General features: G+C 33.2%; 3 protein-coding genes across 3 annotated transcripts; 2 read left to right on the plus strand and 1 right to left on the minus strand.

Annotated features, from left to right (window-relative positions):
- The first annotated feature begins 57 nt into the window (after positions 1-57).
- On the plus strand, positions 58-23,271 carry LOC122411130 (uncharacterized). The gene is made up of 5 exons (XM_043419683.1): positions 58-197; positions 19,625-20,122; positions 21,167-21,404; positions 21,522-21,684; positions 22,401-23,271. Exons 3-5 carry the CDS (start codon positions 21,261-21,263, stop codon positions 22,559-22,561), a joined length of 468 nt encoding a protein of 155 aa, XP_043275618.1. The 5' UTR covers positions 58-197; positions 19,625-20,122; positions 21,167-21,260; the 3' UTR covers positions 22,562-23,271.
- On the minus strand, positions 12,745-18,955 carry LOC122411129 (uncharacterized). The gene is made up of 2 exons (XM_043419682.1): positions 18,738-18,955; positions 12,745-15,060 (listed from the first exon to the last, which is right to left on the minus strand). Exon 2 carries the CDS (start codon positions 15,058-15,060, stop codon positions 13,126-13,128), a length of 1,935 nt encoding a protein of 644 aa, XP_043275617.1. The 5' UTR covers positions 18,738-18,955; the 3' UTR covers positions 12,745-13,125.
- LOC122411366 (putative uncharacterized protein DDB_G0283431) lies at positions 19,686-20,096 on the plus strand. Its single transcript, XM_043420114.1, has one exon. It carries the CDS (start codon positions 19,686-19,688, stop codon positions 20,094-20,096), a length of 411 nt encoding a protein of 136 aa, XP_043276049.1.
- Positions 23,272-24,095: the final 824 nt, after the last annotated feature.

Genomic DNA, 24,095 nt, shown 5'->3' on the forward strand with positions numbered 1-24,095 from the left:
TGCGATAGGAGCAAGCGGGCTCGCGAGAATTCCGAATCGCAAATAATGACACTTCAAGTCTCTCTGTCGTGCCGTCTTACGCTTATCCATATATATTAGTCCCTGTCTCTTTCTGTGTGTGTGTTTGTGTGTGTTACAAGTACCGGACAGTGTGAATCCTTGGACATACTTTGAATTTTTCATACATCAAAAATGAGGTAAGTACAACGTTCTTCTCACGTAATAGAAAACGACAGGCATAGCTGTCAATGTACGTGTTCAAAGACTCTATCGATTCTCTTGATCGCAAGAGTTTCACACTGTTATTTACATTCGAAATCAATTCGTTGGAAATATCTCGAATTTTATATACCACTACACTGAGAAAAAAAAGTAATTGATCCAAAAAAATATAGCATACAATTCAATAAAATCAGTAATTCAATAGCGCCACCAAAATGTAAGATCGTTACAATCATAATGAATATATCGCAAAATGTAGTTCATTAATTTTCATATTTTTTTCATTAAATAGCAGATGTTCTTGTCCGAGTACTTGATATTATTAATCGAACAAAACAATTGCTCATAAGAACAGAATCTGTATTCGGTACGATAACGCTGAGCACTGAAACAAACGTATATTAGATTGAATCAAATAAATATCTATTTCAAATGAATAAATATGAAGTTTACACTATATTTGTATATACTTCGATCAATTATCAAATCGCATAAATAGAATAAGTGAGATAATTAAAAAAAAAAATTGATTGTATAACAATCGAAATGTGATTGGATTGAAAAATATGATGTAATTCATTGATGTATCTATGTGGTTACATCAACCAAACGGGTTTTATTATATCAACTATTACGTGTTCAAGTTTAACCATAAATTTGATCAATTTCAACACGCATTTTCATTTATGGCATTCGGTGAGTTTGAATTACTAATTTTTTTTTTCAGTGTATAAGTACTAAAAAAAAAATTGATTGTAACAATCGATTTGTGATTGGGTTGAAAAAATATTAAGTAACCTATATAAATCGAATTATGTAGTTACATTAACCAAATCGGTTTCATTAGATCAACTATTGCGTGTTCAAAGTGCACGACAAAATTATCCATTTTCGTGGTTTAATGATATTAATGTTTATCTAGAGACGCGGCAGCGTCTTTATGTAGTATAACAGTAACAACTATACAATTTAACATTTTCAATTGATAACACATTCAATTTTTGTGATGAATAATGCTATCAAAAAATTGATGACTTTGTTTATCAAATGAATTCAAAAGCGAATTAATTCAATGAAAACATTTATTAGATCCGAAAAACAATATATTTCAAACCCGATTAGAGCTATTTACTTGGCTGAATCATGCATGTGTTGTTATTCCAACAACATATTTTTTTTATCACGTGTTCGAATTTAAAATCACATACTTTTTGAAACAACTCAATATTTTATTAATTCATATACATATGTTATTCAATAGACAAAATGTCTGGTTGAATCAATGAAAATTTTCAATATCATCGTGCTATCGACAGTAATTACATTTGCTTTGAAGCAATATTTAATTCATTTCGATCGAAAAACCTTTGTTTGAATGAACCAATTTTTTTTTTTTTCAATAACATCAATGTTATTGAATCAACATTATTTTTTTCTCAGTGTATAAGCCGTTAAATCTCAATTGTGACACATCTCAGCTCCAAAATATCTCTTTCCCCCCATTTCCATACTCTGACACATTTCTATTCGTACGGGAACAATTGAAAAACAAAGAGCTCGATACTATGATAAAGTGTCCACGGTCGATAAAATGAAATATCTATAAATTTTGATGATCGGAACGGGGAAAATTGACGTGTAAGTATATCGTAGTGATACATTAATACCTACCGAGCCGCAAATAGTACAAGAAGCTATCCCTCTTGTACTAATTATCGCCCAGTAGGTATTAACGTATCACTACGATATACTTACACGTAAATTTTCCCCGTTCCGATCATCGAAATTTATAGATATTTCATTTTATCGACCGTGGACACTTTATCATAGTATCGAGCTCTTTGCTTTTCAATTGTTTCCGTACGAATAGAAATGTGTCAGAGTATGGAAATGGGGGGAGAGAGATATTTTGGAGCGGAGATGTGTCACAATTGAGATTTAACGGCTTATACACTGAGAAAAAAATAATGTTGATTCAATAACATTGATGTTATTGAAAAAAAAAATTGATTCATTCAAACAAAGGTTTTTCGATCGAAATGAATCTAGAGTCGCGGCAGCGACTCTGAGACAAGTACATTTATAAGATATGACGAGTTGCTGCCAGAGACTCTTTACCGGAGCGATAGCGTTTCCAATTGTTTTCGAAAATTTTCAAAATTTGTTTCTTCAATAATTAATTAACTATATCATTTCGGAGAATATTATACGTTGACATATTTTTTATTATTTTTTTTCTTTCGATTGCGACCTCTTCGAACTCTGTAGCTTGACGCGTTGAAGAGATATTAATTATTTATTTTTTAATTGCATCAAAAAATGGGTCGGATTTTCGCACACATTTTTGATGTTTATTTGTTTTATATCTAGTGACAAATCTGGTGCCATAATACATTTTATATACCGATATATTTTTTTTCTGGTGCCATAATACCAATATATACCTATATATTTTCGTGTCGTATGACGTATGGTGTGTTGTTTATGCGGTTTATGCTGATAGATGATGAGGTTATTATAAAGATCGCGAATTTGACAGTTCACCGATATCCCGGTCGGTAGTACAAGTATATACCTATATATTTCCGTTATGATATGACGTATGGCGTGTTATTTCAATGCTAACTAAATGAGGTTATAAAGATCGCGAATGTTACAATTCACCGAAACTGTTCCAATTTTTTCCGGTTCTGTAGAAAATAAATAAAAGCAGTACAATATTTTAGTGAAATTGGTGGGAAAAAAGTGAAGAAGAAAGAGATAAAGACCGAGGAATCCAAGAGTGTTGTGTAATGGAAAAATAACCGAAAATTGTCAACAACGTTCGGATTGATGGTATAAATATTAAGATAGGTTACAGATTTTTTCTATATATATCTTGAGATGTAGTCCGGATTCTGAAACATTAGAAATAAAAATCTATGCCTCCGCTCTTTCTCATCAGCTCTCTCTGATTGTATCATCAGACTTGTCGATGTTTGTTATTGCAGAATATCTAAAGACGCGGCATCGTCTTGTAATAAAATAACCCAAAACAGGAATGACGAAAAAGAGCCAGGGACTACAAAAATATAGAAAGGCAGTATAATCGCATTGTCTGTAAACGCATAACAGACTATTCGAAAGTGCTTGATTACAAAATTTCTATTGGCAAATCGAAACTGAGGCAATCAGTATTTTTTTCATTTTGCATTGGTGGAAATTTTTTCATCAAAAAGACTAAATTAATAATCACGGAGAGTTTTCACTTCAATTCCAACAAAGTAAATTTTAAGTTCGAAATAAAATATGTCCGCGTGTGTGTATATGTGTGTATTAGGGTGGTCGTTATTTGGGGTCTTTTAAAACAATGCTTAACCCTCGACCATGCGGGTTGAAGTTTTCCGTTTAAAATACATGGAATTTTTCTGCGTCTGTGGTCACGATTTTACTGTGGGCCTCAATACGTTTGGAAAATCTTGAAATTTTCAGAAATTATTTTACAAGCATGTTGCTACACGGAAAAAAATTTCAAAGCTCCTATCCTTGAAATGTTGTATAGCATCATCATACTAACCCATTAATGCGCAAAACGATATTTTTGGACACACAATTTCAAGTACGCAGTTTTGACTGAAAAACAAAAGAAAAATTCTCCAAAATCTGATATAGGAGGTTTTTGAGGGTGCTCTTTCAGAACCTGGCGTTTATTTTTTAAAATTAAATCAAAATCTTCATTATTTTTGCGTTTTGAATTGGAAAGTCAAAAATTTTGAACGTTTTTTTCCCTCAAATCGATTTCCGTTACTGTTGCTGCACTCAAATAACCATATTAAGGCCAGCAAAAGGGTTTTCAATGTCTGACCTTTCCGGAACACTGGTTATAACCAGTATTATAAAAGTATGTATAAATACTTTTTTCTCATTCAGTTTTTCCAAGATGGCGGTTTTTGCAAAACAGCATGCGTGATTTTTTTTCTCGAAAGACTCAACAAAGAAATGTAATAGAACAAAAAGTGTTGAGAATCATCTAAAGAATACGCCTGATTTTTTTCAAAAATTTCCTAGCTATTTTTGTATTTTTCAATTTCGATTAATTTTGTAAAATTTTTAAAGTTCTGAAAAGATTCACACGCATTCTTCGGATGATTCCAAACAATTTTTGTTATATAATTTTTTTGTAAAGTTGAAACTTTTTGAAAAAAAAATTATTTTCCATCGAATAATAAATAGGTTCATAATTTTCTTCTTCAAAAGTTTCAACTTAAAAAAAAAAAAATGATATAACAAAAATTGTTTAGAATCATCCAAAGAATGTGAATCTTTTCAAAGCTTTTAAATATTTTAAAAATTTATTGAAATTGAAAAATACAAAAATAGCTAGAAAACTTTCGAAAAAAATCACACGTATTCTTTAGAAGATTCTCAATACTTTTTGTTCTGGAATATTTCTTTGTTATGTCAAGACTTTCGAGAAAAAAAATCATACAGATTTTCATCATGCCGTTTTGCAAAAGCCGCCATTATGCAAAAACTGAGTAAGAAAAAAGTTTTTATAATCAGAGTTCTGGACTCGTCAGACCTTAAGAACATCTTTGCTGGCGATAATATGGTTATTTGAGAGCAGCAACAGTAAGGGAAATTGCTTTGAAAAAAAAATGTTAGAAAATCTTGACTTTTCAATTAAAAACGAATAAATAATGAAGATTTTGATTTAATTTTACAAAATAAATGCAAGATTCTGAAAGAGCACTCTCAAAAACCCCCCATATCAGATTTTGTTTTTTAGTTAAAACTGCGTACTTGAAATTGTGTGTCCAAAATTGTCGTTTTGCGCATTAATGGGTTCTTATAGTGATGCTATACAATATTTTAAGGGTAGGAGTTTTGAAAATTTTTTTCGTGTAGCAACATGCTTGTAAAACAATTTATGGAAATTTCATGATTTTCCAAATGTATTGAGGCCCACAGTATAATCGTGACCACAAACGCAGAAAAATTCCATGTATTATGAACAGAAAACTTCAACCCCCATGGTCGAGGGTTGAGCGTTGTTCTACAAATCTGACAAAATTACAGCATTACTTTTTATGTATTTCGAACCAATTTAGGGGGCGAAAAGGGTAAAATAAATTTGATCCCAAATAACTACTACCCTAGTGGGTATTAAAATACCTAAAACAACTTGCATGCATAATAAAACGATTTTTATTTTCAAAAAAACTGATTCGGCTTGAGGGGGTCACCCCCCATGGCAGCCGCATTTTTTGGGGTTTCCTCGATTTTTTGCGACAAGAAAAAAAAACAGACTTAAAATTTAAAGAGTTTATTCATTGGTATTTCAACTTTATGATAGAATTTTTTAACTCTGATGTCTCGAGTTAATTCCGTGTAAAATTAATCCACAGGATCTCATATGCTTCTCCATGGTGTCCACGATTCCCGGGGGTTCCGTTTATCTGCGATCAAAAAACCGAGGAGCGTTTTGATTTGTAAAGCAGTGGGCTATTGCCTGAACTAAAATCATACAGAAATATAGAAATTGAAGGATTATTGAGCTATGCAACATTTTGAAAAATTGAAATAAAGTTTTTCTAAACGGAAAAATCCTTCAATGTTTAATATTTCTGTATAATTTTAATTCAGGTTATAACCACTGCTTTACTAATACAAACGCTCCTTGGTTTTTTGATCTCAGATAAACCGATCCCCTGGAATCGTGGAGACTATGAAGAAACATATGGGTTCCTGTGGAGTAGCTTTACACCGAATCTACCAGAGATATCAGAGTTAAAAAATTCTACCATCGAGTTGAAATACCATTGAATAAACCCTTTAAATTTCAAAAGTCTATGTTTTTTTTCTTTGCCGCAAGAAAATTGCGAAAAAACCCTACAAAATTCGGCCGCCATGCGGGGTGACCCCCTATGTTGGATTTAATTATTCCAATCGATCAATATCGCGTTATCTTGAAAAAAGATTCGAGTGCCTTAGTCATTGAAATCCTGTCGTTATTTAAAGACATTGAAATTTATTATTCGTTGTAATTTTTTGAGTTTTTAAATAAATTAGCCGTAATTTGATTAAAAAATGTTTATTTCCTTTTTTTTGATATCTCTTTCAATGAGACAGGGAATAATTTTAATTAAAAAATTTTTCAATAAATGTCTTTTCGCAAGTACACTCTGATGGGTGATAATATGATCATTACATCTGAACGGTAGTCTCAGTGAATAAACCCTACATATGTTACTCGTACATGTAGTGTGCATTTCTTGGTACGAACAAAAAATGAATTAACAATTACAGAATGTCATCTATATTGTGCCCTAACATGAAGAATTTGATTTTCCAATATCCTGTAAAATTTTTTCAAGTTCACAGTGCACAAAAAGTAGTCAAATCAAACCATAAGTAACAGCACGAATGCTGTTAAAAAATTGGAGACAAGTACATTTATGTTTGATGTCACCTGGACAGTAGTCTCAGTGAAACCCTATGTGACACTCATGTAGTTCAAAACACAAATGCACGATGATTTATAAGAAGTTGTTCGATCTGTTCTCTCGAAACTTGCTTCAAATGAGCAATTCATTACTAAAGGTTATAAAAAAAAACCATTTCAAACGCAATAAATAAAAAAATGAATCTGCTAAATCATGGTAATGCGTGAAAAACGTTTGGTTCAAAGGAACAAAACGTGGTCAAATAAATGCAAAAGTGACGAGTACATCGGATGACGAGTGAAAAAAATTCAAAACATAATGGTATGTAAAAAAAATTACGAAACCAACTGTAAATACTTTCAACAAAACAATTAAGAAAAGCTTTCACAAATCATGAAAAAATATTATATTAAAAAAAATACAAATCTGTAATTATATTGTGAAGGAAAAAAAAAATCAAATAGGACGTGAGAAATTCATTCTTACGGGAAGCACCCGGAACTTGAGAAAGTTCAAGTGTATCAAAAAAGTTACCATCTGAGTTATGTGCAGCACTACAATTTATGGCATCAATCGGAGGATAAGTATTTTATTAGTATATAATACATAATTTTTCACAATATGAAATTGTTCTGAGAAACGTTCAAATCCAAAAAAAATCGCATCGAAGGTAAAAGTCATTTGTTACTCTATGGTGGCAGAGACTTACTTAGAAGAAAATCGATTCTTCTCAGACTTTCAGGATCCCCTGGTATTCACAATATTCGACGTCGATTTCATATCGGTACAAATTATGTTTAAATATGTGCTAAAAGTACTTGTCCGGCCCATCACTTTTCATTCAAATTGCTCATTCAAATAAAAATCAGGGCTCTTCTAGATCTGATGGATCACATCTATGCGTACAGAGGGAAACAGAGGGAATTTAAAAAATTACCTCCAAGAAATTTTAACTTAATTGCATTCATTATAAAAAATTGCAAACAAATTTTTCTGTAATATCCAAGAGATATTATTGTGTATTTATGAAAAAGTATCCTTCGCACGATAAGCATTGTCCAGCTTCCAAATTAACTCCCCAGTTTATATTGAAATGACGGCAATTTTTACTACACATTTTCTTCTTCAAACGAATTTTATTCGTTATAGCAACTAATCTATTCTATTACTGATAATTCTATTCAGCTGATAATAAATCGCAATTCAATAAATTTTCGAGCAGATTCGTCTGTACAATTTCGTTTTTTTATGGTCACGTACACAATTGCACTTTTTTGAAATCAACATTAAAAAATGAGTGCGACACGGGCATTTCTTGAAATTCGATGAAAAGTGATTCCCTAGTGTATTACTATATACCCTTTCTTAAAAAAAATTTTTCGATATATCGGAATGTAAAGCCTCTATCCGTTGCAATGGTTTTGTTTACTCGATGCCATGAATTGTTGCGAAGAGATAGTTGTCGCCGAGCATATGTGGAATGATGTCCAAATTCAAGTGGGCGTGTAACGCCAGCGTTAATGCTAGTTCCATAAAAATAACGCAGGAATTAACGTCTAGTTTGATTTTTATTTGAATGAGCAATTTGAATGAAAAGTGATGGGCCGGACAAGTACTTTTAGCACATATTTAAACATAATTTGTACCGATATGAAATCGACGTCGAATATTGTGAATACCAGGGGATCCTGAAAGTCTGAGAAGAATCGATTTTCTTCTAAGTAAGTCTCTGCCACCATAGAGTAACAAATGACTTTTACCTTCGATGCGATTTTTTTTGGATTTGAACGTTTCTCAGAACAATTTCATATTGTGAAAAATTATGTATTATATACTAATAAAATACTTATCCTCCGATTGATGCCATAAATTGTAGTGCTGCACATAACTCAGATGGTAACTTTTTCGATACACTTGAACTTTCTCAAGTTCCGGGTGCTTCCCGTAAGAATGAATTTCTCACGTCCTATTTGAATTTTTTTTTTCCTTCACAATATAATTACAGATTTGTATTTTTTTTAATACAATATTTTTTCATGATTTGTGAAAGCTTTTCTTAATTGTTTTGTTGAAATTATTTACAGTTGGTTTCGTAATTTTTTTTACATACCATTATGTTTTGAATTTTTTTCACTCGTCATCCGATGTACTCGTCACTTTTGCATTTATTTGACCACGTTTTGTTCCTTTGAACCAAACGTTTTTCACGCATTACCATGATTTAGCAGATTCATTTTTCTATTTATTGCGCTTGAAATGGTTTTTTTTTATAACCTTTAGTAATGAATTGCTCATTTGAAGCAAGTTTCGAGAGAACAGATCGAACAACTTCTTATAAATCATCGTGCATTTGTGTTTTGAACTACATGAGTGTCACATAGGGTTTCACTGAGACTACTGTCCAGGTGACATCAAACATAAATGTACTTGTCTCCAATTTTTTAACAGCATTCGTGCTGTTACTTATGGTTTTTAAATATTGCTTCAAAGCAAATGTAATTACTGTCGATAGCACGATGATATTGAAAATTTTCATTGATTCAACCAGACATTTTGTCTATTGAATAACATATGTAGATGAATTAATAAAATATTGAGTTGTTTCAAAAAGTATGTGATTTTAAATTCGAACACGTGATAAAAAAAATATGTTGTTGGAATAACAACACATGCATGATTCAGCCAAGTAAATAGCTCTAATCGGGTTTGAAATATATTGTTTTTCGGATCTAATAAATGTTTTCATTGAATTAATTCACTTTTGAATTCATTTGATAAACGAAGTCATCAATTTTTTGATAGCATTATCCATCACAAAAATTGAATGTGTTATCAATTGAAAATGTTAAATTGTATAGTTGTTACTGTTATACTACATAAAGACGCTGCCGCGTCTCTAGATAAACATTAATATCATTAAACCACGAAAATGGATAATTTTGTCGTGCACTTTGAACACGCAATAGTTGATCTAATGAAACCGATTTGGTTAATGTAACTACATAATTCGATTTATATAGGTTACTTAATATTTTTTCAACCCAATCACAAATCGATTGTTACAATCAATTTTTTTTTTAGTACTTATACACTGAAAAAAAAAATTAGTAATTCAAACTCACCGAATGCCATAAATGAAAATGCGTGTTGAAATTGATCAAATTTATGGTTAAACTTGAACACGTAATAGTTGATATAATAAAACCCGTTTGGTTGATGTAACCACATAGATACATCAATGAATTACATCATATTTTTCAATCCAATCACATTTCGATTGTTATACAATCAATTTTTTTTTTTAATTATCTCACTTATTCTATTTATGCGATTTGATAATTGATCGAAGTATATACAAATATAGCGTGAACTTCATATTTATTCATTTGAAATAGATATTTATTTGATTCAATCTAATATACGTTTGTTTTAGTGCTCAGCGTTATCGTACCGAATACAGATTCTGTTCTTATGAGCAATTATTTTGTTCGATTAATAATATCAAGTACTCGGACAAGAACATCTGCTATTTAATTCTCAGTGTACTTCTCTATTCTGTATCTCTCTTTGTAAATAACTCTATAGGTAATTTATCTACTTTGACATAACTGTATTCTTAATTATCACTGCGTTTTGTAAACTCTCTGAGTGAATATGTTCTATTATTAGTTCTAGCCAGACTCTATTCTTCATTACTCGGTTCTCAAATGACTCTATGAGAGAATCTGTAGTCTGATAAATTTGTAATTCTGCATATCTTTATTCGTAAATAACTCGGTGGCTAATTAACTTTGTTCTCGTAAAACCTTAATCTTTAAAAAGCTTGCTGCAACATAATTGTGCTCCTAAATGTTGCAATTCGGGAACATCTTCCTTCCGAAATATTTCCATTCGAGAACATCTCCACTTCAAAATATCTTGTATTGATATTATTGTAGACATTTGTGTATAATTTTGCAAGGATCATCCGTGCTAATCTCACTTGCAACAATATTTTTCCTGTTTTTTTGAGATTTAATGCAAACGAGTGAGATTATTAGACGACGGATCTGGTTCCCATGCATCGAAATATGTGAATTACATGCATACTTGTCCCACATCTAAAAAAGTTTTCTCATATTTCTAACTGCGATTTTTTTGCTCATTTTTCCCATTCCTAACCCTTTTTTTCAAGTTCGATAAAATTTTAAGAAATACCGGCCCAAGACACTAGTTCACATTCACCACCCAAAATACCCAAGGAACGTACTTCACGTGGATGAGTATAACTTTTTTTATACTCAAAATAGCGATTTTTCGGAATTCCCGACCATTGGCTTTATTCTGTAGAGTCTATAGATTCGCGAAATTTTAAGTAAATGGCGAGAAACCGCTAAGAATCGTTGAAAATAGCGGAAAATGCTATTTTAAATACGGAAATAGTTATATTGACCTAGGTCAAATACGTTTTTCGTGTATTTCGATGTACTGGATCTGAATCTGGAGTGTCATCAGCTTGTAGATTCTTGAATTTTATCAAATTGGAAATAACGAGTGAAATTTGCAAAAAATCACTTTAATTGGTATGAGGAAACTTTTTTAGAATTTGGTCGATTATGCATGTAATTCACATTATTCGATGTACAGGATCCAGATCCGTTGTCTAATAATCTCATTCGTGCATACATTTGTATTCAACCTCAAAAAAACAGGAAAAATGTTCTTGTAAGTGAGATTAGCACGCATGAGCCTTACAAAATTATATGCAAATGCCTACAATAAATTCTACATGCAATGAATTAGCAAATGGAAAAAAATGGCACGAAAAACTGCATAGTGAATCTATCATAGACACGATTTCGCTCAATTTAGATTCAGGGCATCAAAATACGCGATATCCATAGAGATAGATGGACCGGTTCAAGAACAAATCACTTTTTTTTTGCACGGGTGTATTTGTCAAATCTTATAAATTCTTATTTTACAAAAATAATTACAAGAAATCCTTGGCAAGTTTATTTCTATTATGTTTTATGTAAATTTTAACATAATTATGCATGAAAAGAAGACTGTACGAGCTTTGAAATTACTGGAAAGCCGAGTAAAATTTTTTTAAAAATATTTCTTAATATTTTCCAAAATTTAGAAGGAAAATACATATTGCAAATTGACGGTAGTGCACTCAACTTATGAAGAGATTAGAAATATTCGAACTATTCGAATAATATGATTCAAGTTGTCTGGAAGAATTTGTAAACTCGAACTATCGCACACCCTTACTGATTTTCATAATGATTCCTTTAAAGAGAACAGCCTTTTTTCAACCTTTTCAGTGACGTAATTTGAATTAAGAAATATCGTTAACATATGTGGGTGCTTTCTTCACATCTATTTTTGTTTTGTCGTTCCCCAAGCAAAATTTTGTTGAAAATGTTGAAAAAAATTCCCTTGAAATTTTAGTCGTTTATATTGACTTCAAATACTTTCCCAGCGCATGGAAAGATATTATATTGAAAATATACGTTAACTTTGATTTCTTTTTCAAAAGTCTATATCTCAGCAACATTTTATGACATCATATTGCACCAAGACGTCATTTGCTCATGATTAAATTCACTACAAATGTTTCCATCGTCACGCAGCTGTAATCTGTACCTGTAAGATTGTACGGGTCGCTAAATCTGATTTTTGCTGAAAATTTTCATTTTTCGACGTTATTTCACTAGTGAATGAATTTTTGCAAAAACAGTTAATGGCAAACTTGTGAAAAACTAATTTCCTGCAAAAAAAGTCCTACCAAACCGAATCGCCCAGTATGATATTTGTTGAAATATAAAACGTTGACTCTTTCGTTGTGTGAAATATTTGAAAATTGTCGAATCGAAATTTTTCATGAATACTGGTTTTTTCGATTTTTTATTACTACAGTTTCATGTAATTACCTTTTTGCCGTAGCCGAGTGAGTAGAAAAATGAACCAAAAAAATTGCCAAAGAAGAAAAATTGGATACAAGAAATTAAAACCACAAAAAATACAAAGCCAAAACATGACAAAAACGAATTACGACCGAAAAAATTGAAGACACAAAAATTGAAAAAAAAAACAAACGACAAAAAAAAATATAAACGTAAAAATTGAGACAAAAAAAATTCAGCCGTTGTACGTGACTTTTCACTTGACTTTCGAATACATGAGTATAAGATACAGGTAAATTACATGATATTAGGGTTATTAGGGAAAACTATAGGAGTAAGGATAAAGGGTTTGAAAGGAAAAATATCTTTTCGCTTTCAAGTTCATTACCGATGAGAATATTTTGCGAGTTTACAGATAAAATTGTTTTTACGGTAGAATTTGAAAAAAAAATAAATACAATCAATTTGAAAGATCGGTTGATAATGTATCGTATTGAATCACAATTCCACCTCTACATAGTTCCAAATCATTTTTTTATCATTCCTCATCGCTTATGTTTAAACAGAAAATGAGATTCGAATCGCTACTTATGAGTAGAATTGTTCGATTGATGTAGTGGGCACTTGTTTATTCTCGGTGTTGGAGAACTTTGGTATTTCTCCAGGTCCATTCCACGTTCGACGTCATCTGACACGTCTTCCTTGGGTTGCCGACCGAGATGAATTAACAAATTCGTTATCGAACTCCATACAGCTCCGAGTAGATAAATTGACCACCCGTATACTGTATGCAAAGCGTATCCATGTACGATGGTATCCACGATAAGCTTAATCGCTCGAAAAATGAGTAGAATTCCAATGAATCCGGCACTAGCGGTGCCGAATTGGACAAACCGCCCCCACGTGTGCTTCCATGCTGATTCCGCAATATGTTTTATCGAATTTTCGTCCAAAAGATTGACAAACCGTTCGCCTTGGTTTACGGTTGATTCGCCGTTGATACCTCGGACAATGTTATCGATCACTACCGGTTTCTCGAGGGGAAACATTATGCGTTGGCGTAAATTATCGGTATCCTCTTTCGTGTATATTCCACTGGCCGCGAGTGATGCCGGATTTGTATATTTCCATGTTTGTTTCGTGGTTGGCCTCATAATTTCAGGTGGCAAAGCTGCTTCCGGAATCGGTGTAAATTTATACCATGCATCTCCGAAAAGATAATAGGGTGGCAGTAATCGGTTGCACGTTGTCTGAGTTCCTTTATGCGACAAGATATGTGTACGTGGGGTAAGAAAAAAAGTTTCGTTTCCACGTGCAACTGGTAATTGATTATAGCATTCTTCAAGGCGCAATAAAGTTACTTCTACGGGAATGCACTTAACAATATGCACAACTTCGCCAGCCACAAGCGCCATATAGCCTGGTCCTTTCATCAGTCTAAATGCAAACTCGTCTGGAGCTTGACTCGCGATAGCTAAACTATTTTGTAAAATCTGCCTTTCTCTGTCGCATTGTCGTTTCAAAACATCATGGTATAGTGACTTCATTTGTTGCCTGATATGTCTTTCTACGTATAAAAATTTCGAATTGACGTACGCAAATATGTCCAAGTTAGCTACCGAAACTTTTCCATGAACAGCAAACGAGGTTCCCGGTGTCGTTTCAAATATAAACAGCTTAGGATGTTCGGTACTAACAACTTCATAACCGCAGATATTATGAGTTTCTCTACTCGTCAATGCAAAAGTTACATCCGTTGTTGTTACGGAGTAAAGACTACGCGATACGTCCGAATCAACATCTCTTATCTTTTTCGCAATGCCATCGAAGAGAATTCCATAGCGATCAAATTTACAATTGTCGCGCGGTCGCGAATCCCAAAAAGTGTTTCCACCGTCAGCATCCTGGCAATTTGTTTCGAGCAGCGCGCATACAGTTCCGGAGCGTAAATAGATTTGGTTCGATTCCAAACTAACTTGAGCCATATAGTTTCGCAAGGAGATTTTTACGGTACCCTGTACAACCACGTTATTCCAAGATCCATAAGGGTCAGCATACGATGCCCCATAGCATGTCCCGTCGTTTTTCACGGAGCCAGCAAAAGTTATACTAGTCCTCGTTGTTCGATTGGGTTGTATTCCGGTTATAATCGTTTGCCCTATCATTGCTTTTCCGAATTTGTGCATGTCCTTGCATGCATCACGGCTCACCATTTCGATATATTCCAATTGCGCGTTATCCACGGTTGCAATATGAGAAGACATACCACAATAAAATATAACGCGAAAAATTTCGATTTTGCATTGCAACACTTCCGTTTCCGCGAATTCGTTGAGTTGCAATAATTCAATATATTGTTCATGGACTTCCACTTCTGGACTTGGTATGTTGCATTCTCCGACGGTCAACAACGATACAGTTGTAATATTCATTGCGCTCGATCCGCAATCGTATCCCACCATGGAAAAAACGGGATGGGCGAGAGCTGCGATCATCACCAGCGCGAGATAGGCCAACATCTATAAATGAAAAATAAACAATCAATGTAAAATAATCGTAGAAATCGGTATCGAGAACAAAAAAATATAGTTTTGCAAATGAAGTTGGTTGAAGGTTATCTTGCACCATTGAAGTCTGAAAATAATGTTCAACTCCACAAATTATTACAAGGACCCGTTTGCAAGAAATACCTTTAAATTGTCAACAGTGAAAGTTAGGTTAAAAAATTTTGCAGTTTTTATGCAGAATTCAATAAAACCTTTTTCAATGTAGAGAATAAAGAATGTTGCAATCCATTGAAGTTAGAAAACCATGGTGCAAGGAAGGTACGAAAATATGCTCCGATAATATTTCAAAAATTGTTATATATGGGACATTCCATGCCAAGTCGGGCACTTTTCAAATTCCCATTTTTTATTTGATCCATTTTTTTTTCTCAAAAAGAACTCCGTCACAGGAACTCACCTGATTTATTTCAAATTTTTATCTGAACGTTTCTGTCAGCTACGAATTTTTAAAGAATATTGCAATTTTTTCATTTGACTATATAACTTTGTGAAAAATCAATTGAAACTAATGCATCAGGGGGTCAAAATCTTTGTTTTAGGATAACCTTTCATTTGATAATAGGTTAAAGATCATAAAGGAATCGATCCAAGAAAATTTATCTGTTTTGAGACACAATTTTCTTTTTTCACGGTGTTAGTCCCCCTCAATTTTCTTCGTAATTTTTTATAGAAAACGTTTATTTTTTTGATGAATTTTAAGCTTAGTTACATCGTGGGAAAATCCTTCGTTATATTTTTTTATAATTGTAACGATGGTTTCATTTCCAATTATATTGTAACGAGTGGAGATGAAGGAAGCAATGAAAAAAAGGAGGGTGCGAGGGGAGAAAGAAAAGAATGGGAGTGGAGAGACAACGAGGAAGGGAAGTAGACGTGTCTGCCAAAGTTACGAGTATATTTAATTATCGGAGTCCGGATTTCCACTTTTATTTGTAACAATATGCAAGGCGTTCATAAATTAATTGAAGCGAATGCATGAAAGACTTAAAACCTATGATTCAGAAAGTACTTTTACTCGAACATACGTGAGCAATTAAGTGCTCAAATTTTAACTGGTGTCTTTTTACACCGAAAAGAAACTTTTCATCCCATTTGCAATCAAAAACAAAAAAAATTTTTTGAATCACCCTAATATATATATATTAGGGTGTGTCGTTTTAGGGCAATATTTTTTTTTTTTCAATTGTCACATCAACAATTTTTAGTTCATGCTTAAAAACAAAGCCTCGCGCAAGGAGACTGTTGTTGAACAATATTTAGAGGTCCCTCATCGACCTTGAAATTTTTCCATTTGATTAACATTGAAAATTCGTTGATTTTCATTGTTTTAGATTCTTTCCAGCCTGGATCCATCCCACGACTTTTACCAAAACGAGTGATTTCTACATACTTATCGTTTTTCCTTCTTTATGCGCCGATCTCTTTGACGATGTATGATTCAATTCAATTAATTTTCTGAACGTAGAGTAGACTATGAGATATATCATTAAATCTATATTACCCTGTATCATGAAATCTTGACATAATATTTTCGAAACGAACGAATTTTTCACAAAAAAGAATCGTTGTGAACAGAATTTCTTCCATAATTGTTATATGAAATTTTTTCATACAAAATTGAGTTTGATCATTAATTACTCGAAAATAGTTGTTTTTTCAGAGTTCGATCAAGAAACTTTTTTTTGTATAGAGAAATCAATTCTTTTCGAAATCTTATAGGGAAAAAGCCGTGGGATGGATCCAGGCTGAAAAGGATCTAAAACAATGAAAATTAACGAATTTTCAATGTTAATCAAATGGGAAAACTTCAAGGTCGATGAGGGACCTCTAAATATTGTTCAACAACAGTCTCCTTGCGCGAGGCTTTGTTTTTGAGCATAAACTAAAAATTTTTGATGTGACAATTGAAAAAAAAAAATATTTCCCTAAAACGACACACCCTAATATTGTATATACGAAAGCTGAAAGAATCAGCTTCAAGAAACTATGCGTAAATCTCAAAAATATTGAGCCGCTTACAAATATTTTCATATTTGCCGAAAACTAAAATTTCCCCATGTCAATTAAACAGAAAATTCGAGTGAGATTAGCGACCTCTAACAAATGGATTAGAGGGCTCATTTTTGAAAGGATTTTTTTTTCATCGAATACTACAATGTGAAAGGGTAAGAGCGAGAAAAGAAAAAATCAGATTTCTTTTTTGAAGCACCCTAATATATATATTTGTTTTTATTGACTTTCACTGGTCTCACACTTTATGAATTTTTAAAAAATTTGAGATTAACAAATAAATTTTAGATGTGGTCGTTCAAATAACTTATTTTTTTTTAGGCCATATCATCTTATAGGTTTTTAGTATATAGGTGTATAAAATTCTCCAGCGAAGGGAGAATTTTCTAACTTTTACAAGTCAATAACTTGTAAAACATAGAAAATACAATCTGCCCACTATGGATGATGGCGAAGTTTCCATCGGTGGAAAATGACGAAATCGAAAATTTATCAGAATTGTCACGCTATCTTTTTTATTTCATAGATCAGTTCGAATGGTCATAGAAATGAGATGGACAAAGTTTGGCAGACTTTGAACTTCCGGAAAAAATTATTTAAGGGGGTTGAATGATTGAGTAATTTTTATCACTCGCCCTATGGTTTACGCTTTTTTTTTTTATTTCACACAAGGTTAGAACACCTCAAGCTGCAGTTACTATGAAATAAAAAAGATAGCGTGACAATTTTGAAAAATTTTCGATTTCGTTGTTTTCCAACGATGGAAGCTTCACCATCATCACTATGGGTGATGGCTCGAAAATTTTAAAATCTCAAAATTTTCCCTAGGGGAAAAACAGTTGGGACAAATACATACATTGTCGATCCCTTGTCACCTGATCATATCACGATAAATGTAAAACAAAAATTCATAAAAAAAAATTATTTAACCAACTTTAAGTAATTTCAAGACAACCACTCGAAAAAAATTTCACAAATCATGAAAAAATATTATATTTAAAAAATTTCAAATGCTAAAATGACCCGATGGATAAATAATTAGCGGAGAAAATAGGAAAAAGAACCTAAAAAAATGCTGGTTTAAACATTGGTCTCAAGCGAAATTGAAGAAAAGATAAAAATTAAATTCTCATTTTTTTTATTATATCTATCGCTTGTCGAAAAAAGATATGCCGAATTTTGTCAAAAAAAAATCATTCCCAACACCCCGTTGATGAAGGTTGAATTTTCGATACAGCCGTCTCAAAAGCTCGTAATATAAAACGCATGAACATCACGGCAATTGAGAAAAAAATCGATATTCTTGCTTGCTCCATTTTTTTCTACAATTTTTTTCGAATTCTCGTTAGTATCTGCATATAGAAAAAAGATTCGCGTTGTGTTGCGGGTTGATATGTTAAATTTTCGTGGGAAAATTATTTCGCCAAAATTGGATTCGTAAAAAAGTTTTGAGAGCCTCCAATAACGTTCAAATGTTTCTTTATTTATTTTTTTTAAGAATTTTGGGTAAAAATTGAGATATTAAAAAGTGAATTACGGCTCATGGAAAGTTGAAAATTAAGACGATCAAACAGTAATTTAGTAAATAACATTGATTATTGGGTTTTTTTTGCTCTTACCTTTGAACGGAAATTCAAATCGATAACTTCACTGATGGTGATGAATGTTGGTGGCGATAGCTGGTGTCTCGTAGCTGTTGACCCAAAGTTTCCAATCACAATCACTATATCAAAACTTGAAATGAAGATTATAAAATGAAGGCCGGGAATGCAATCAACTTTTCGCTCGGACGACACCTTGAAGAATAGCGCTCTCGATATTTTTGAAGTGACCCGTATAGAGTAATTTTTAACCGATCAGGGTGGGAGTGAAAGTAGGAACCTCTTGGATTACTTGGCAAAATGGTGAGGGCCTACTCCGGTCCTCATTGGTTCAGAAAACAGTAGAAGGGTGTGTGTAGTCAAATTGTATTTTCCCGAAATGGGATTGGTTCTTAAAAATTGGTGCTCTGTAGCATTTTCGTAAAGTTTGGCAGATAAAATGCTGATGAACTCTTGAAAGATTTGAAAATTTGAACATAATCGTATGAATAACCGTATGAATAAACAATGAAAAATAGTACTTTTTTGGGAGCGTTTTATAAAGTTTCAAATGAATTATTCTTGAAAGTACGAGGGACCTTTTAATATTTTTTTTATAAAATTTTGATTCACAAATAGTTCTTCGAAACAAAACAACATATTTTTCCCGGAGCAAATTAAAATTTTTGTAAAAAATTTTTAAATGCATTCATTTAAAACCTGATGAAGCTCGTATAATTTTATGAAAAACAAACACATGATTAAATCAATCAGGATCGGCCATTTAGGAGTAAAAAATAAGTTAATTAGCAAACAATCCAGATAGTAGATGACAAGATCATAATTGCCGAATTAAGCAAAAAAATAACCATTCTTGAGTGTCCTTTTTCATTGATCGATGATATTACTTATTTATTCTCTTTTAGCACGAATCCCTCCTCCTCTCGCCCATCGCGGACCACCCAACCCCCTGGGTGGTTCTCGCAAATGGTGGTGCAGGCCTCAACATCTTCCGATGAAATCGAGGAGAGAAGGAGGCCATCGCAGCTGAGTCTTCAGACTCAGCTAGAAAACTTAAAAAAAATAATGAAAGAACACACAGACGATTTGGGAGAGACACAAACGGGACAAAATAACAATGGGACAGAAAATAACAACGGGACAGAAAATGACAACAACGGGACAGAAAATAACAACGGGACAGACGATACAAATAACAATAACGACGGGACAGAATACAATAATGACGGAACAGACGCTGACAATTTGGGCGGAACAGGACATGACAACAACGGGACAGAAGACCGAAATGACTCTGAAAACGAGACAGAACGAGACCGTGACGTTGACAATGAAAGGGGACACAGGCAACCAGCGGCGGAATCCGTCGACAAATAAATAAAAAAGTTGTCGAAGGAAGTCAGGTATGATTATCTGTGGGGATATTACGATATCTGTGGCCCCAAGTTTTGGCCATGCAGTCTTTATATTTCACCGAAAAAATAAGACTTTTTTGTGGAGTAAAAAAGATCAAAATTCGGCTTTTAAGGGGATGATACAGAAGTTTTAAATTTTCTATTTTTTCAGTGTTTTTCGAGTTTATTGTGATAATTATTGGCGCTAGAGAAAAATGTTTTAGATAAAAGGTATAAGCCATTAAGCAGTAGACATTTTCTGTTCAATACATTTTTCGTATGGAACCAGTGCTTTCGGAGATGAAGGAGAAATTTTTTGAAAATTTATATATGTTCGGAAAACTGCTTCAGAAAGATGCTCCAGACCCGCCTGAAGATTCTACACACACCCAAAGATGCTCCACGCCCGCCCAACGAATCCACACACATCCAAACGGGCTCAACGTCCACCCAACGATTCCACACATATTCAAAAGTGCTCCACGCCTGCCTAACGATTCCACACACATGAGGGAACGCATTAAATTAAAATTTTTTTTTCAAAACAAATCAGGAACTCCAGATATTGTTATGATACGCAAACTTCTCGACTCTCATTTTCACCCCAGGCCGAGTTCCGATTATCTTTGTTTGAAAAAGTTTGCGTCAAATTTTATGGTTGCATGGTCAGAATTAGCAACCACAAATAATATATAATATAAAAACGCTACAACTTTAAAACCGCTCTTTCACCCCCTTAATGTTCGAATTCTAATCTTCGGTATATTAAAAAAATAGTCTGACTTTCGATCAAATATGTACGCTACATCGTCAAAATTAGGGACCACAAACATAATAAAGTTTCAACTTTCAACTCCCCGTTTCACCCCCTTAAAGACCGAATTTAGATTTTTGTCATTCTTGAAAAAAGTCTTCTTTTGGGCCAAATATAAAGACTGCATGGTTAAAACTTGGGGCCACAAATATCGTATTGCTGTCTTAACTATTTTGTAATCGCATTTTAGTTATATTGTTGCAGTACAGAAATAAAAAATAAATTTTCCCATTTTCCAGGGAAACGAAGAAGCTGATTGAAGCCAAATTTCGGCACTGGGACGAAAGCTTTTTAGCATTAAGGCATTTTTGCGAAGAAAGCTTTGGCCAGGTGATGGCAAGTTTGGCTTCCATCCGCGACTTCGTCGAGGAGCAGGAGGCTTCCGACTATCCTGAAAAGCCTGCCTGTCTCCCCCTCAAAAAAATACGAGACTTGGAGATGTTTGAAAATTTGACTGCGAAGGAGCATCGCGATGTCGTAAGTTCTTTTATTAATCACTTGAAATGTCGCGAAGACACTAATTTTCTCAATCTCTATATGTTTTATTGTAAAAATGATAACTTTGCTTTGTATACAGAACATTTTTGATTGCAGGTCACCTACCTTAGTCACCTAGGGGGTTCGGATGCCAATGTCTGTGCGAGCCTCATGCTTAAGGAGGCGATGCACGAGAGATTGGCTCCGAAGGTGAACTACCATGGTAGGCACCAGGGGACGTTTGCTTTAGAGCAAACCAAATTTGTCAAGGTCCTTTACAGTAAGTTGCAAAAATTTATTTCAAGATGTTTTTTTCAAGACACTTTAAGGTTGAAAAATTACCGACGATATCCTTCGTTTATCCGTTATATCCAAAGTTATACACAATTATTCAAAAATCCTTCAATTTTTCATTTTTTACTTTTTTTCAGTTAACATTATCACTATAATTTTTTTCTTTCCATGGATCACGTTTCATAGCGTTTTATAGAGGATCGATCGCAGTTTACAAAACCCTCTTTTCGTTTTCTGCACGATCATTATTCCTCGAGTAATTAATCACTAAAGTCAAAAATTACTTTTTACTTTGATCAACGATAACTCCGCGAGAAACGGTTGCACAGAGCTCGTTAACAGATCAAATTGAAGGGAATAAAATTTTCTAGAAGGCCATTACGATAAGATTATTTGAAAAAAAATTTTTAAAGCCCGTGCATCGTTTTGAAATGGGGAAAAAATTTGGTGAATTTTTTTTCGATCATTTTCTTGGAATTACTTATGAACTGTTCGAGCTATGGAAATTTCAAATATAGGTCCTGAAACAGGATACTTGAAGCTACAATTTGCTTTGTTTAAATTTTCTGTGCGATCATTTTCTCCTGAGTTACAGTCCGTTGAAAATTATCTAAAAATTTGCAATTTATTTTATACCCTATAATTGTTGTGTCCAGTGTATAATTATACATTGTCCTAATGTATTGAATTTCTTCTGTACAGAGGCAATGGGTAAGACACTTCGACGTCCATCGATTCCGTTAACGGAATTTTCAGCGGCGGTTACATCTGCACTCCGTGCGGCAAAACAGCGCCGCCGGAATAAGAAGAATCGCCGCCAAAATCCCGTCTTACCAGCCATGGACCTTGACAACCCTGGTTAAAATGGCGACTCGCGATGTATTAAAGTGCGTCCAAAATATATATGTGTGTGTATATATATATATGCAATAGGTGAACGCACGACCTTCGCTTTATAATATATAGTTTGCGTTAAATTTATTATTTATATGGACCCACCTCGATACAGAGAGTATGACACAAAAAGACTGTACATATGATTATGTATGTGTATATATGTCTATATGTATTTATATTTATTTATTTCTCCTCTCTCGCGCTCTGTAATTGTGTCTTTGTTACTCTCTCTGTCTCTCTCTCTCTCTCTGGGCAGTGACACATATTGTATTTTTATATTTGGCAGTGATACATGTTAATTAAGTTAGTCTATTATAAACGATATATAAATCTTATCAAGAGACGCGGTAGCGGCTCGACGCCAAGTATTATAACAAATACGAGAGCTACTTATAACAAATACGATTAGGTTGGTTAATGTTGCTTAAAAAGTACTTCAAACATAGAATCTTAGTTCTAAATTTTTTACTGGATTCGATTAGAATTTTAATAATTGGTGATTTGTAAATTCTGGATAAACATAGATATATTGAAAATGTGTAATTCCCAATAACGTGTAGAATTCCATACGCTTATTCGAAAATGATAAGTACGTAAGAAAAAACCAACACAAGACCTAAAAAAACTGAAAATTTCGAGCGAAAACATTGAAAACAACGCTGATGCAATATTCTATTTTTATTCGGGAAAATAAAAAATTGTATAAAAGAAAAAAGTCGCAATGTTGGCAGTCAGTATATATTAATTAATATATAATCATTGTTTTTAAAAGTTATGAACTTCTCTCCTCTTATCTGAACAATTATTTCTTAATCTGGAAACCCATACTTCGCATCGATTGTCGGTTTCGGTAGTTCTTCGAAATTCCAGTAATAATTTTATTCCCTTACAATTCATAAATTTATTTTTAATTGGAATTTTGCACCCATTTCAAAAAATATATTACTTTTTTCGTGATCTCGCACTAAAAATTATCGTAATCTCCAGTTTTTCATTGAAAACGATAGAAATGTTCATGCGAGCCTTTATGTATTGTCGATTGGACATTTTCCGACGTATCATTAATTTAGACAAATAATCAGTGTTGGAACGTATCGAAAAATGTTGTAAAGTACACGAATAGCTGAAAAGTTTTCTCTGATTGCGTACTATTGGCGAGAAAATATTGGAGTAAAATCGATCATAGCCGGAGTAACAGTCATGGAATATTGTTAATTGATGTTATCCAGAAAATGTACTAATAAGTTTGATGGGTTTGTTTCTCTGTCTCATATGAATATAGTCAAGCAATCATAAGTAGATTGCTGGAAATTTGAAAAGTGCTTGAAGTAAAGTTTTATAATACAGAGCTTGAGCAGCACACGATCGCCCGGACGCCGGCTCGGCTAGACACTTATAAATACAAGATGAGGCTATTATTTGCAAACGAGGTGTTTTCAAATTTAATTGTTTCATTAATCTTATGGAAAATCTATTACAAGAAACCAAAGATTGTCGGTC

Source organism: Venturia canescens, chromosome 5 (genome assembly GCF_019457755.1).
Source record: "Venturia canescens isolate UGA chromosome 5, ASM1945775v1, whole genome shotgun sequence".
NCBI lineage: Eukaryota > Metazoa > Arthropoda > Insecta > Hymenoptera > Ichneumonidae > Venturia > Venturia canescens.

Excerpts from the sequence above, each read along its gene's own strand:
- LOC122411366 (XM_043420114.1), top strand. The coding sequence starts at position 19,686 with ATGGTGGTGCAGGCCTCAACATCTTCCGATGAAATCGAGGAGAGAAGG.
- LOC122411130 (XM_043419683.1), top strand. The coding sequence starts at position 21,261 with ATGGCAAGTTTGGCTTCCATCCGCGACTTCGTCGAGGAGCAGGAGGCT. Across the intron at positions 21,405-21,521 it reads CGAAGGAGCATCGCGATGTC|GTCACCTACCTTAGTCACCT; the intron begins GTAAGTTCTTTT and ends TTTTGATTGCAG. Across the intron at positions 21,685-22,400 it reads ATTTGTCAAGGTCCTTTACA|AGGCAATGGGTAAGACACTT; the intron begins GTAAGTTGCAAA and ends TCTTCTGTACAG.
- LOC122411129 (XM_043419682.1), bottom strand. The coding sequence starts at position 15,060 with ATGTTGGCCTATCTCGCGCTGGTGATGATCGCAGCTCTCGCCCATCCC.